At 38.9% G+C, this 15,541-nt stretch overlaps 1 protein-coding gene across 6 annotated transcripts in view; it reads right to left on the bottom strand.

The window, feature by feature from the left end:
* ZNF521 (zinc finger protein 521) overlaps positions 1-15,541 on the bottom strand; it is a 297,172-nt gene that overhangs the window by 255,291 nt on the left and 26,340 nt on the right. For all 6 annotated transcript variants that reach the window (XM_064294636.1, XM_064294637.1, XM_064294633.1 and 3 more), the window contains one exon: positions 6,062-6,244. Coding sequence is in view for 4 of the 6 variants with exons in the window: in XM_064294633.1 (XP_064150703.1) it covers positions 6,062-6,244 (183 nt within the window). In the remaining 2 variants the exon portion in view is untranslated. The remainder of the gene's footprint in view (positions 1-6,061; positions 6,245-15,541) is intronic.

Here is a 15,541-nt window from a genome sequence, read left to right as displayed (position 1 = left end):
GAAAAGCAAAGATGTCACCTTGAACACCAAGGTGTGCTTCATCCAAGCCATGGTGTTTTCAATCACCTCCTATGCATGTGAAAGCTGGATGATGAATAAGGAAGACCGAAGAAGAGCTGATGCTTTTGAATTGTGGTGCTGGAGAATATTGAATATACCATGGACTACCAAAAGAATGAAAAAATCTGCCTTGGAAGGAGTACAACCAGAATGTTTCTTGGAGGCAAGGTTGGCGAGACTATGTCTCACATACTTTGGACATGTTGTCAGGAGGGATCAGTGCCTGGAGAAGGACGTCATGCTTGGTAAAGCAGAGGGTCAGCAAAAAAGAAAAAGACCCTCAATGAGATGGATTGACACAGGGGCTGCAACAATGGACTTAAGCATAACAATTGTGAGGATGGCGCAGGACTAGGCAGTGTTTCATTCTGTTGTACGCAGGGTCACTATGAGTCAGAACCGACTTGATGGCACCTAACACCACCACCACAGAGATGTATACTAAATTTTTTATTGTCAAAAAATTTTGGAAACCCCTGATCTAAAATATAAGAAACATGTGAGGAAAGGGCTAGGACAGGGAATTGATGGTGGCCAGGAAACTGAACACTTAATGGTTACGGAGATCAGGAGAATGAGGTAAGCTAAAAACTAAGGAAAGATTTTGGATAGAAAACAAGGAGTTGATTAAAATGGCAAGATTTATAGTGACTTAAGCCTGATTAATATTTAAATATATAACTCATCACTTGTAAATGATTAAAAACAAATTATGTATAATTTATTAATGTAGAAATATGTAAATAAAAAGTACAATGCCTAATACCTAACAGAAACTAAAAAGTTAACAATACCACATTTATTTCATGCAATTTATTCAACCAATGACCTGAAAAGAAAAAGAGCACAAAGATGGTCTAAGAACAGTTTCAACATGCTTCTATGAAACAACGCTTCTCTCTGTAAAACTCTCATTTCTCTTATCCACATTGCCAGTGGAAATGTCAGGATGCTTGATGGTCATGTGGAACCAACCAGTCTTTAATTTGCCACGACCAGAGAACAAATGTATGTTTTTTGTTTTTTTTTTTTAATTATTTAGCACAAAGCAAAACATACAAGCAAAAAGAAATCCAGATGTCCAAAAGTCTTCAGTTCACAAAATGCACGTGGAGCGCACAGGAAGTCTCATGACTGTTAAAAACAAATTAAGTGAGCACGCTATACTGATGTACAGCATGCACTCATCAATTTCAGTTCACTTTCCTCAAAAAAATGTGAACCTATACGGTAATAATATTTTTGTAAAGAACCCACAAATCTGGCTAGAGCTTTATAAATCTGGTTTATAAACATGTTCCCCAAAACTACAGCAGCTTATTAGCTGCCACACCTATTTCTACCTACTCATCTTACCAGTAGTATGCGGACCGGCGGGTTAAGAGCTAATACAATGCTGTTTAGTTTTTCCTGCACTTACGCCCAGGCAATTCACATTAATGATGTGAAAGAACACTTAACAGACAACTCAAGTTTGCAAATTAGTAGGAGAAGAGAAAAATGCCTCAGAACAAGCATACGGTATTACCAAATGCACTTTACACATTTATCCTGTTAAGTGTAGCTTAGTCTTGATGATTTACAATGCTAGTTCTTACTCCGTTTTATAAGCATAATAAACTCTCCATAATCTCGGCCTTCCCCATAGCACCCTGCTATTAAATCTTTGTTGAGAAGTGTGATGAGACCCCTCTGGCTTCCAGCCCTCCCCACCCCCTGAGGGAATTGGCAAGAAATGATAGGGTTTGTGGATTAGTAAAATGAGAGGTTTTCTGTGCTTTTCCTTCTTTAAATCTGTATTTTGATAATCTGTCTTCTGCACCAGAGTCCCAACAGCATTAGAATGTTGATTTCCCTCCCTTTCCAGCCTCCAGGAAGAAGGGAGCAGAGCTGGGGCAAGACAGGTGGTTTCCATCTACTGCTACAATTGAACAGCGGGATTAATTTTTTCTTTCACCTTTCCTACATTCCCTCATCCAGGGATAATACAAAACTTATTTACATATGTTGAAGTATAAACTAGAGGAAAACTGTACCATGAGACAAAGAAGTAGAGAACTTATCTGTGTAACTATCGCCTTCTCCCTTCCTACCATTAGGAACTGCTTCATTCTTTCCTAGGTGAAAGATACTTGCCCAAAACAGCACCCACGTTCCAGAACATTCTTGCCATGATGGGCTCCATGAATTGTGTGTGTGACACCCTAAAACACTCTGTGCTCTGCTGGATCACTGTCTTTGAGTTCTGTCCAGCATACAATATCTACACATAGTTTGATCAAGAACATTCTCAGTCCTCAGGCTGACTCTCAAATCTAGTCTAGAATTGGTCATCATGCTCCATATTTGACCTTCATCTCCTAAGGCCTCACCTGGTCTAGGCTCAGTTGGCAAGGCTGTACAAGGTTTCAAGACTTTTAATCAGTTTTCATATACGTACGCTCTACAAGGAGAGTGCCTCACCCTTGGGGATGAAAATTCCCAAAGGAAGAGATCTGAAGGAACAAGAAAGCACACAGTTACAGGACGGGAAGAATCCCAGAGCAGGGCTTCTATGGCACTCTCACAAGAGAACTACCCCAAGCAACCACATAGGTGTCAGACCAAGAGAATACGTCCATTTTCTGTTATTTTGCAAATCAACACATTGTATTTCATTTTCTACCAATGCTATGCTATAGTAAATGCTTTAGTACACTAAACCGTAATTCCCTTTCTTCATACAAACTGTTCATCAAATAAACTTCAGGAACAAATACTTAACAACAACATAAATGAATCTCACAGAAATTATGGTGAGCAAAAGAAGCTGGCCACAGAAAAGGAATACATGCTATATGAGCCCATTCATAACCATTTCTAGAAAAGGAAATGTTCTATGGCTAAAAATTTTAAATCTGCTACTTCTGGAGAAGTATTATTGATCAGTAAAAGGTATGAGGGAACTTTGTAGGATACTGGAAATTATCTATAGCTTAAAAGGGGTGTGAGTTACATAGGTACATGCATTTTTTTTTAAGTCATCAAACTGAAAACTTACAATGTATGAATTTCACTCTATGTAAATGTTACACTAAAAAATAATTATAAACAAGTATTATACTCTAGGTTGTTGGTTTGCTTACCATGATTGTATAAGTTAGCAATTTTCAAACTATTTACTATGTATTCTAGGCTCAAACAAATGAGTAAACATATTGAGGATGACGGAAGTCATGCCTCTCACTGTTAAAGAAGGTGGTAAAAAATATGGAAAGGAAAGACTAGAAAGTACCTGAGGTTCTGGATTGAAATGGAGGTACTGGTACGAACACCCATTTTTATTAGGCAGTTAGAGAAAAATAAGTGTACACGCATATATTTGTATATAGGTATTTTTATGAATTATATTACATATAGCATATATACTTACCATATACCAAAAACCAAAACCAAACCCAGTGCCATCAAGTCGATTCTGATTCATAGCAACCCTACAGGACAGAGCAGAATTGCCCCACAGAGTTTCCAAGGAGCGCCTGGCAGATTGGAACAGCCAACCCTTTGGTTAGCAGCCGTAGCACTTAACCACTACGCCACCAGGGTTTCCACATTTATCATATATATTGTATTAAATATACATTCCCTAATTCTGTCTATTGAGAGAGTCTAGAAACAATGATATACCTGCAGCAATGAGCACACACAGGACCCATATCTTGGTTTCTAAATACCTTTGCCCTCTTAAAGGAACCAGGAGTCAGTAAAAAAAAAAAAAAAAAAAAATGCTGACTGCAGGACTGAGACAGGAAAAGAACACGATGAGCCTGGAGCATGTGGTTGCAACAGAAACTAAGAAAGTCCTCAAACGATGATGCAGGCATATTAAATAAACACAGGATCCAGTGTGAAGTGATTCCAGTTGGCTAATTATGGGACAATTTGGGCATCGAACAAAGGAATCAATTATGATCCATTAAATAGAATAAAAATCCAAAAGTCCATGGCGATATGAATAAATAAATGAATGAATAATAAGGATGAGGACATTTATATAGTGCCAAAGTATTTTCCCACAAATTACTTATTATTTATAAGGGGAAAACAGTTATTAGTTATAAACAGTAATTTACTATTTACAAGGGAAAATACTTTTTACAAGAAGAAAATAGGTAACAGCAGTATTCTATCAATGTTAAATTTCCTGGCTTTGATTACTGTGGTCATGGAGGATAATGAACTTGTTCTTAGGAAATATATGATATATTTAGAGGGGAGCAGAGGAGCCCTGGTGGCACAGTGGCTAAAGTGCTCAGCTGCTAACAAAAACATCGGCAGTTCAAATCAACCATCCTCTCTGCAAGAGAAAGATGTGGCAGTCTGTTTCCGTAAAAATTCACAGCTCTGGGAACCCTATGAGGTAGTTCTACTCTGCTATAGAGTTGCTAAGAGTCAGAACAGACTCGAAGGCAGTGGGTTTGGGTTTGGGTTTAGAGGGGAACAATGTCTCAAATCTTCTCTCAAATGATTAAGGAAAAAATGGACAGAATGAATGATAAAGCAAATGGAGAAAATGTAAAAAGCTGGTGAATCTGGTAAATGGCATATGGGAGTTTCTTGTATTATTCTCCAAATTTTTCTATATGTTTGGAATTATATCAAAATAAGAGTCAAAATTCTAAAAACTACAAAAAAGGGTATAAGAACAATGTTTATACAGGCATCATCAATTCCCAAACTTAAGTTCCAAAAAAAGATAACGGCTTTTTTGAGGAAAAAAAATGTTTTACGGCCTAATAAACTTGCTTACTGCAATCCCTTCTTTAGATCCTCAGCACACTTTACTAAGAAAGTCTATTTAACTGGCTTTAATCCAACATTTCCTCAATCACCTGTTCAGGAAACCTCATTAAAATGGAAAACCCATTAAAATCTTACAAAAGTATCAATAGTCTATGGAAAGCAGTTGGAGAACCACTTGTGTAGTATATATACTTCCTGCACATGGTTAAACGAACAAAGATTTATACTAGAAAAATAACAGAAAAAGACAGATACACACAGACGCATACATAGCAGACCCACTATTGAGCAAAAAGTTCAAAGACCTACTTATTCAAAGAGTAAGAGAAAAATAATACATATCAAAAACATAAATATATTTATATGTAAACATAAATAAATATATATCTTTATATATATAAATCTATTATTTATACTTATAAATACTGAGTTATATATATACATTTTATATGCATAATATAAAATGTCCCACACAGCCCATCTAGTATTTTCTTGTAGGCTCTATTTTTTAAAGAGGATAGAAATTTGGCAGACTGGGTTCGAGTTTTGGTTCAGTCACTAAATGGAACACGTTATGTTTTGTAACATGTCATTTTTAATCTGATTCACCCCATGAACTGTATAGCAAAAAGACTTCCTTTCCTTAGTGAGCACTTACTATTGGCCAAGCACTGTGCTGGCCTCAGTTAATACAATGGTGGAAAAAACTAGTTCCTGCCACCTATGAGCTTTCAGTTTAATGAGGGATATGGCAAAGTGAACATACACACTGAGAACTGTAATATTCGAGAGCATTTTTGTGGGATAGAAAAAAGATATCTAATTCTGGCAGAGTGTCCTTCCAGAGCTGATATTTAAGTTGAAATAAACTAATACATGATACATTTCTTTGGGAGAAAACAGTAAAAAAAGGTTTCTGTTTTACTTTATTTTAGTCATCCAATGTTAGGCTCTGCAACTACAGGGCACTGCTGTATTAAGACAGTAAAAATATACCCATAAGCTATTAAATCTAGATCCAATTCAAAATCTAAAAAGAACTGCGACACCGAGTTTGCCACAAACCACCACTTAGTGCTCTTTCAAAAACACCTCTAGACTTACCTAGGTCTCCAAGTGTGGGAGTAAAACAATTGGAAGAGAAAAACATAAAGGGGCCAACTGAAAAAATCAGAAATAGAACAGTATGGGAAGGCAAGAAGTGATAAGCATTGTTTACCTGTCAGCTGACATTGATTAATCTTGTGTTCTGTGATATCGCTCAGTGATTCAAACACCTGGAGGCAGCTGTCACAGCTGTGCACAGCTTCGTCTTCCAACTCCTCCCCGTCTTCTGGCCTCTTCTTACAATCTATTGCCCCCTCTCCATCTTCAGTCTTGTCTTCAAGTTTACAGTTGGGGTCTGAAAGAAAATCAAGACTGTAAGTATAGGGTTTAAAGACAGGTTCTTTTAAAGTAACATTTATTCTTCTTGCTACCAGAAACAGAAACACCCTGTTCCTTGAAACTGCAACAGGAGAGCTTGGCTGCTGATTTTATTACAGAAGGATCAAGAGTCTTCCCTAAAATCTTTGGTTTGTGATCACTGAAGGAGTTTCTCCTTTTCTCCTCCACCATGCAGCCCTTTCCCACCTCCTGCTCCACCCTTAACGTTTTAACTTTGTCATTTTTTTCACAGCCTGCTACGGGCTTTTGCTTAAAAAGGAGAGATAAATCACTTTGAAAATTAAACAGTCGCCAACGCAAAGGAAAAAAACCACTGTGCTTAAGAATGGATTCCTTTTCTGTTAAATATACTCTTTCACGGGAAATTACCAGAATTAGCCAAAAGTCTAGAATAAACTAAGCTAATTACCATAGGCATGAAATTGACCTTTACTTATAAACTGGTCAAAACACACAGTAACCCTATTATTTGTTAGACAGCAATAGCAAAATTAGCCCTAACACACAGTAAAACATTGTTTCAAACACAAACTCAAGTGTAAATATATTGGTATGTCTCTTGTTTTCAAAATGATCAAGAAAAGCAACAAAGAACATGAAGAGCAATTAACCACAACTTGAGTTGACATTATCAATGTTGAAAAGTTAAGTATTGTGAAAACTAATAGTCATTTCATTTTAACCCTAGGAATGATTCACAGACAACAAGGGGGAATAAAAGAATAAAGCCCACAAAATGGTTTTACTAGAAGCTCCGACTTGTTGATTATTTATGCTCTACTTTTTTTACTTTTATGCTCCCCTTTTACGCTTCCCTGGCATCAAAGTGGTTAAGCATTTGGCTGCTAACGAGAAGTTCGAATCCACCAGCCGCTCCTTGGAAACCTTATGGGGCAGTTCTACTGTGTCCTATAGTGTCACTAGGAGTTGGAATCGACTCAATGGCAACTTTTGGGGGGGGGGAGGGGGCGTTTATTCAGTTTATAGAAACACCTCCCAAAATTCTGGTGTTATCACTCCTCTTTGCAGGAAAGCAATAAGAGGGGAGAGGGAGAAGGGAGGGAGGAAAGAAAGAAGGGATGGAAAAAGAGAGGAAGAGGGAAGGAGAGAGAGAGTGCACATGTATACTTGGGGAAAAGTAGGATAATAATATCAATGACTTAATTTTTTATATGAGCAGATTAAATATTTGAAATGTTACAATCACACATCCACAGAAATAAAATAATTCACATATTTCTTGGAAAAGTAAACGCCACCACAGGACGTCCCCATTGTCCGAAAGTGTTCCCTGCTACCTGGCCCATAACAGGCTGCTAAAGAATTGTACAGCCCACTTAACTCCTTTTTTCCGGCAGTTGCTCCAAAGCCTTTCTTTACATCTGCAATAAAATTAACTCTATCACGACCCTTCAAATGATTCATATGCCAAAAGCAACTTACGTTTCAAGATACATAATAATAGCTCGAGGTTGTGGAAAAACAAAAACAGAATTCCCATCTCAAAGAGTAAGTAGTTTTGCTTGTTTGTTTTCTTAAAGAACATACTGTTTAAGTAAATTGGTAATTTCGGTTGATTTGCTGTCTGGAAAATTATTATCTCAACACTCTACCCAGTGCCCATTTAAATACACTGGGGTTTAGACTGTTCATTCCTGGGGGAGTAATCCCAAGACCTTTTTTGTTTGTCTTGTACTTTGCCCAGCACAGTGCCATGTCCAGGTGAGCGCTTAGTAAATATTATCTGGTGATGATGGGAAGAGGTGGGAGAAAAAAATTACATTAAAAAATTCTTTACTGGTTATTTTTTCTATAACAGGAGTAGACCAGATACCTCCAAATTAAAAGCACCTATTTTTTTTTTTTTTATGTGGCAACGTTTTCCAAAACTGACACTATATATGACCCACCACAGTTGAGTTTTCTGTTTGGGTAACGTTCCAAAGATCACCAACAAACTAAAACCAAGTAGTAAAATACTGCCAAACTGGAGAGCAATTCAGGAGCACCAGTAACAGTACCAACTACGGCAAACTGACCCTGACACCATTCAACACTTGTTGGAAGGCAGCATGCACACACTGAATATATTAGCTGTTTAGCATGAGTTCCCAGTTTCTCATAAAGCTGACAGCACTCAGGGAAATGTGGGTGCTAGGTCTGAATTTTAATACGATTATTTAAATGCTACACATCGAGTTTGCAGACCTGTTTGTTTTAAATAAGGAGACACTCTGAATACTTTTAGTATGCAGAGGAAAATGGTAAATACTTGCCTTCCTTATTATTCAAGAATATGGGCACTTTACAAGAATCCAATATCGAAAATACCAAACAAATAAGAACGTCTGATGCTTTAGCTCTTAAAAGCTAAAGAATGACTCCAGCCCATGCTTCTTACACTGCGACTAGTTATGAAAATGAGGGTCATTTTAAGACTAATAAAAAATGTTTTTGCTTCCACTTCTGCATTTACAGATAGAACCCTTCAGGGACTGAAGTCAGTCAGGCTTATTCACTTCTGCGGCAACTTTAGGATGCATGCTCCAGCCAACTGGCGAATTTGTTTTTAGGTCAACACTTAAGAGGGACCCTCTGGGAGATGGGTTCGATTATAGGCTAGGATGCCATGGTGTGATGAGTACTGGAATCTCAAGTCACTCTCCTTCTAAGTAGATTTTTCCAACCTCCACTTTCATGAAAAAGCTCTTTTTTGGCCACTCAAAATATTTGTTTCTTTGCATTACAGGTTTCCATTCCTAATGTCAGTTGATGTAGGAAGATTTTTTAGAAAGCTTCCTTTGTCAACCATTTTTCCCCCACAGGTGGCTACACTTCAGTAGTGGCACATGGCCTTAGTTACGTAGTTTTTATAAACTCCTTTGAGAGTCAACCATAAAAAAAATGACTGTATAACTCTGCTAGCTATTCAAACCTCTGACTTCAACCTATGAGGTTATAAATATAACGTCCATCCCTCTAAGTAACGCCCTCCCCACCAAACACTGCTGCACCAAGGACAACTGTTTTTCCAACTCCAGTGTTGTGCTATAAACCCATCCAAAGAACGATCTTTAAAATATCCTTATAACCCTGCACTTCAGCTACAAAGCTCATCACAGCTATGGGCACTGTTCTCTCTCCTCTGCCCTAAATGGTGCCACCCAACCAACCACATTGGATCCATCCCAGATACTCTCACCTGCACAACCCACTTGCCACCTCCTCCCTTCAAAAGGGTGCTATGGAACACTGGATTTATACTGTCCTGAGCTGGATAAAACACTTAGTTTTAGAAAAAAGGCACAATTATCACAAAAAATAAAATAAATGGCAGCTGTTTCCAAATTTGTTAACATTATTTATCAATGGAAACTTGAAAAGCAGCATGATTTTCCCCTTATTATGTTCTCTGGCAGGTGGTTCTTTCCTTCTTCTCATCCTCCTCTTCATAAAGATTGTTATTGCTATAACTTGGTTTAATAAAATTACGACTTTGGGGAAAATAAAAAATTGCACTGGCTTAAAAGTGTTGGAGGCAATAAACCTATGGACTTCAATTAATTTCAAGTGTGGGATCAGTTTAAGGCCAACCAGCAGAAATTCTATTCTGTCCATGTAGAAATGAGGTTTCACCACATTTACTTTTTATAACCTATATAAAAGTCAAGTAAAAGTAATGAATATCTAAAAGCCATCTCAGTGGACTGGCAAAGACTATCTGTATTCTTGAAACTCATCTTACATATTTCTCTCTGTACAACAAGGATCTCATGGCTGATCAAAGCTAAAATGTCAAACTACTGAGAAAACAGCCCAATTTCCAATCCATTTCACTGCCTAGGAACGGACCTCCTTCCAAGTCACTTTTGCATGGAAAAGCACTGGCAAAAGAAAGAAAAACTAAGAGATCATGTGGTTATAATTATTACCAGGCAAGGGATATTTCTGCAGCTCAGTGGTAAAGTAAAACTCTGTCGCTCTCTGCTCCCAATAGTGTCCATCGCAAAACAACTGCCTCATTAAATCTCTGCAGTAAGATTAATATGCCGTAGCTGCACTACATTTATAACTTGGTACTCTATAAAAAGCACATTTAATGGTAAGAGCCAGAGCCTAGATACAAAGTATTACTATAAAAACTTTGGCAGCATGTACACAGTGCAGGCCCTCTGTTCTTCTTGCAGGAGATATAAATGAGGCTTTTCCTGGTGAAGTCCAATCATAAAGCCCTTACCTTAAAAACCAGAGTTGGTTTTTATAAGTGGCAGAAACATAAGATGCTGAGGATGATGTAAATCTGAATGCAAGAATATTACTTAACAACTTCAATGGGCAAAAGATGAATGAACCCAAAATACTCCACATATATGCACACGCAAACTTAAAACTGGACCATTGCCTAACAGTTTGTTCTCCGGTCATAGCCAGCTTTGCACCAAATTAAACCACCATGGTATGAATTAATCTTAAATCACCAACGTAGTGCCAGTATGTTCAAGAAGCTACTGACAAAAAAATACATACAGAACCAAAACAGGGCCAAAGAGTTCAAGGCACTACTGGCTAAATAACACATACTGCTTTTTTAAAAAAAAAAGAGAGAGAAAGTCTTGGCTCCATTGTGAAGGCCATGACCTCCTGGATCTTAATTACTCAAAACTATGAAAAATGAATGTTCAAGAAAAAGTGGTCCCAACACTACATTGCTAGCAGACTAGTAAAAATAAAATATTTTTTGTTATTTTTAGAAAGCTGCCAAATTTCTTTCTTCCATAAATATCTTCTGAAAATTAAAAAAAAAAAAAAAAATAGAGCATTTTAGCTTGACGTCTTATATTCAGGAACTCTATGCTGAATAAGGAAACAGTTTATGCAAATAAACTCACCCAAATCCCCCAAAAGCACCACAAATGATGCACCTCCAGTTGACAACCCTATGACGCCAAAGAATAATTGTCTAACGCTGTTGGTAAAGTCCATACATGTACACACAAGCCTTCTAAGGCTGACAGGCATACTTGGAAGTCCCATGCTTAAAACGAAACTCATTTACCGTCTGTTTAAAGCAAACCATGTCTAAAAGCGCCCCTCCCCTACCAGTGTGTTCAAATCTTATTCACTGATTTATCTTTACACCTTTTTAAGAACTGAGGAAAAATTATCTTCAGGCTGCAAAGAGTCAACAAGGAGCAGAAAGCTTTCCTGGTTTTCAAAAACCAAAGGGCGGGATCACTATTTTGTGCTTTCTGGGCTCTAGATATGCATTCTAACTTGAATTCGTGCAAGATGAGAACAGATTTAGGGAAAGTGAGTCTGACACTGTTATAAAACGGCAAGCAGGCACAGATGAAGGAGCGCTGCCTTACCAGGCTACACAGCTGTCTGTCCCACACCTGCCTGCTGGTCAGCTACCTCATTTTGTTCTCCTGTCAAGAAAACGTAAACAAAGAAAAGCAATTGGTAGGGTGGCAAGGCTGAGCATCCTGTGTGTGGCCTTGCCAGACCAGGAAGGGCCATCAGGCACTGTGGGAGCATCACCTGGGGCCAGCACCAGGTAGGGACCAGGCCTGGCACAACTAGGTCCAAAGAGCTCCTGTACTCAAGGGTTGAAAATGTGTTCTTTTCTCTTTTTCTGCAATGTTTATTTTCTAACCACTCTATTCTCTGAAAGTTATTAAGTTGCTTTACAGAAAAAAGGGGAAAAAGACAAAGCTTTCCAAGTACTTGTTCTTTCCTTCGTCTATAAAAATTCTCAGACAGAAAGAATTCTCTTTATATGAAACAAAATCACTCTGCTTAAGTTCAGAATTTCAGTAGTGTTGCTTGATTGATCTACAGGTCTATCAGCATCCTTGAAGACCAGAAAGAAATATCACTATTATCAAGGAGAACATGCCAAATGTGAACTTATTACTATTCTTTATCTACAATGAAATTCCTTCCTGGAGGATGCTGACTGTGGGGAAATTAGCCTTGGGAGAGGATAAACACACACACACACACACACACACACACACACACGCACATTTTGGAACCAAACAAAAAGTTTCTCCTTCTCAAATCAGAATCCAATCCAACTTTCCTTCTTCCACTTAGTCCCTCTTTGTCTTTAACGTGAAATTTTATAAAAGAACTAGAAGTACTAAAAGAATGTAACTTTGCACTCCTACTTTCATATTGACTATTTATAAATATACTCCTACTTTAAAGTTATTTAAGTTCAAATTGAATTACTATGGCTACCTGGCCACAACTTCGGTGAACAAACACTGACTAGGCCCTGGACGTACAAAGTCTAAGAAAACCTTGTCACTGTCCTCCAGGTAGGAGCCTAGTGGTGCAGTGGTTAAGAATTTGGCTGCTAACCAAAAGGTCCACAGTTTGAATCCACCAGGCGGTCCTTGGAAACCCTGTGGAGCACTTCTACTCTGTCCTATAGGGTCGTTATGAGTCAGAATCGACTTGATTCAACAGGTTTTTTTTTTTTTTTTTTGGCCTTCAAGGTGCTTGCCTTCTTCTCCAGAACCTCTCAAATGGTGAGTCAAAACTGAGTTCAGTATCATACGATCCTACAATCCCACTCCTTGGAATATGTATTTGAGAAATAAAAGCCTTCACGTGAATAGATACATGCACACCCATGTTTACTGCAGCACTGCTTACAATAGCAAAAAGATGGAAGCAACCAAGATGCCCATCAATGGATGCATGGATAAATAAATAAATTATGGTACAATCACAGAATGGAATACTACGGAACAATTAAGAACGATGATGAATCTGTGAAACATCTCATAACATGGAGTAATCTGGAAGGAATTATGCTGAGTGAAATGAGCCAGTTGCAAAAGGACGAATATTGTATGAGACCACTCAGGAAAAAGTTTAAACACAGAAGAAAATATTCTTTGATGGCAACGAGGATGGGGGGAGGGAGACAGATATTCCCTAATTAGACAGCACACAAGAACTATTTTAGGTGAAGGGAAGGACAATGCACAATACAGGGGAGGTGAGCACAACCGGACTAAACCAAAAGCAAAGACATTTCCTGAATCCAACCGAACACTTCAAAAGCAGGGCAGCAGGGACAGGGGTTTGGGGACCATGGTTTCAGGGGACATCTGGGTCAACTGGCATAACAAAATGTATTAAGAAAATGTTCCGTATCCCACTTTGGTGAGTGGCATCTGGGGTCCTAAACGCTAGCAAGCGGCCATCTAAGATGCATCAATTTGTCTCATCCCACCTGGAACAAAGGAGAATGAAGAACACCAAAGGCATAAGGTAAAGATGAGCCCAACAGACAGAAAGGACCACAAAAACCAGAGACTACATCAGCCTGAGACCAGAAGAGCTAGATAGAGTCCAGCTACCACCGATGACTGCCCCGACAGGGAACACAACAGAGAATCCCTGATGGAGCAGGGCAATAGTGAGATGCAGACCTCAAATTCTCATAAAAAAGACAAGACTTAATGGTCTGTCTGAGACTACAGGGACCCCAGAGGTCATGGTCCCCAGACCCTTTGTTAGCCCAAGACTAGAACCATTCCCAAAGCCAACTCTTCAGACAGGGATTGGACTGGACTATAAGACACAAAATGATACTCGTGAGCAGTATACTTCTTGGCTTGAACAGACACATAAGACTATGTGGGCGACTCCTGTCTGGAGGCGAGATGAGAAGGCAGAGGGGGTCAGGAGCTGGTTGAATGGACACGGGGAATACAGGGTAGAGAGGAGGAATGTGTTGTCTCATTGGGGGAGAGCAGTTAGGAGCACATAGCAAGGTGTGTGTAAGTTTTTGTATGAGAGACTGACTTAATTTGTAAACTTTTACTTAAAGCACAATAAATTTTTTAAAAATTGGAAAAAAAAAAAAGTAGGTTCAGGTGTTTGGAGATACTGATCCTTTCCACCTTCAAAGTGGCCAGGGGTAGCTCAGACACACTAGTAACTGCAGGCCTATTCCCCTGGCTGGCCTTGAGCAGTTTTTTTTTTTCCATTTACCCAAGTGTGCCACCCAAAACTTACCATTTTCAATGTGTGCCATGACATGAAAAGGGCTGGTAAGCACTAGTGCGTGCAGGGAGAGAGACAGATTAGTAAATCAATGACGTCCGAGAGAGGGATAAGAACTCAGAGAAGGGCATCTAAATCAGACGGGCGGGTCAGGAAAAATTACCCAAAGAGCAGCCTGGGCTATGTTTTGAAGGATGGGTAACACCAAAGACAAGTAGAAAATAGCTCTGTGAGCAAAGAAGTGTGAAGGCACAGATGCATAATACAACTTGATGCCTTCAAGGAAGCACAAGTACTTCTGTGCTACTCAAAATAAGGAACGCTGAATAGAGTGGAAAGGAAGGGGATCAGAGGCAGAGATGTGCCTGGAAAAGCCGATATATCACAAAGGATCTACTATGAACTACGTGTTCAAATGTCAACCTCAACTCTAAAAGGAGTCACTGAAGGATCTTAAATGCGGAGACTGACTGATCTGATTATATTTTAGAAAGATGCTCCATTGGCAGCTGAGAGGGTGGAATGGACAGAAACTAGACTGGAAGCAGGGAGACTAGTCTGGAGGCTACCATGTTGTCCAGAAAAGAAGTGATGAGTGTGCAAACTAAGTCAACATCAGAAAGGAAATAACAGGTCTGGGAGCCACTAAGGAATTAGAATCTAGAGGACTCAGGGCTGACTGTGGGCATAAGAAAGCGAGATATCCCAGCGCTTGTCAGGCATCTGGGTCAGTGGAGCCATTCCTGGAGGTGAGCTTGCTGTCTTGGTTTTAAAATGGGTATAGAATGGGTAAGCTTTTCTCGCTATTTTCACACACAGGTTTTGTCTTTTATCCATATTCCCACTTACCTAAATGGTGGCAGATAATGCCAAAGATAGAAAAAAACTAGAAAGAAATATCCAACTAGCTCACTTTTTAATTCACCATTTGCCTGTCAGTTTGTCATAGTGTGGTAGCTTGAGTGTTGCTATGATATTGGAAGCTATGCCACCAGTTTTCCAAATACCAGCAGGGTCACGCATAGTGGACAGGTTTCAGTGGAACTTCCAGACTAAGACTGATTAGGAAAAAAGGTCTGGCAAACTACTTCTGAAAATTAGCTGATAAAACTTTTATGGATCACAACAGAACACTGTCTGAGTCCTTTGCTTTGGATAAGTTATTATGAGGGATCAATTACTAGAGGAAGACACCCCGTTTAATAGAGTAGAGAGTCAACACGTA

Source organism: Loxodonta africana, chromosome 11 (genome assembly GCF_030014295.1).
Source record: "Loxodonta africana isolate mLoxAfr1 chromosome 11, mLoxAfr1.hap2, whole genome shotgun sequence".
Classification (NCBI taxonomy): Eukaryota; Metazoa; Chordata; class Mammalia; order Proboscidea; family Elephantidae; genus Loxodonta; species Loxodonta africana.
Note: the sequence above shows the minus strand (reverse complement) of the source record. Positions and strands in the feature narration are given on the sequence as shown.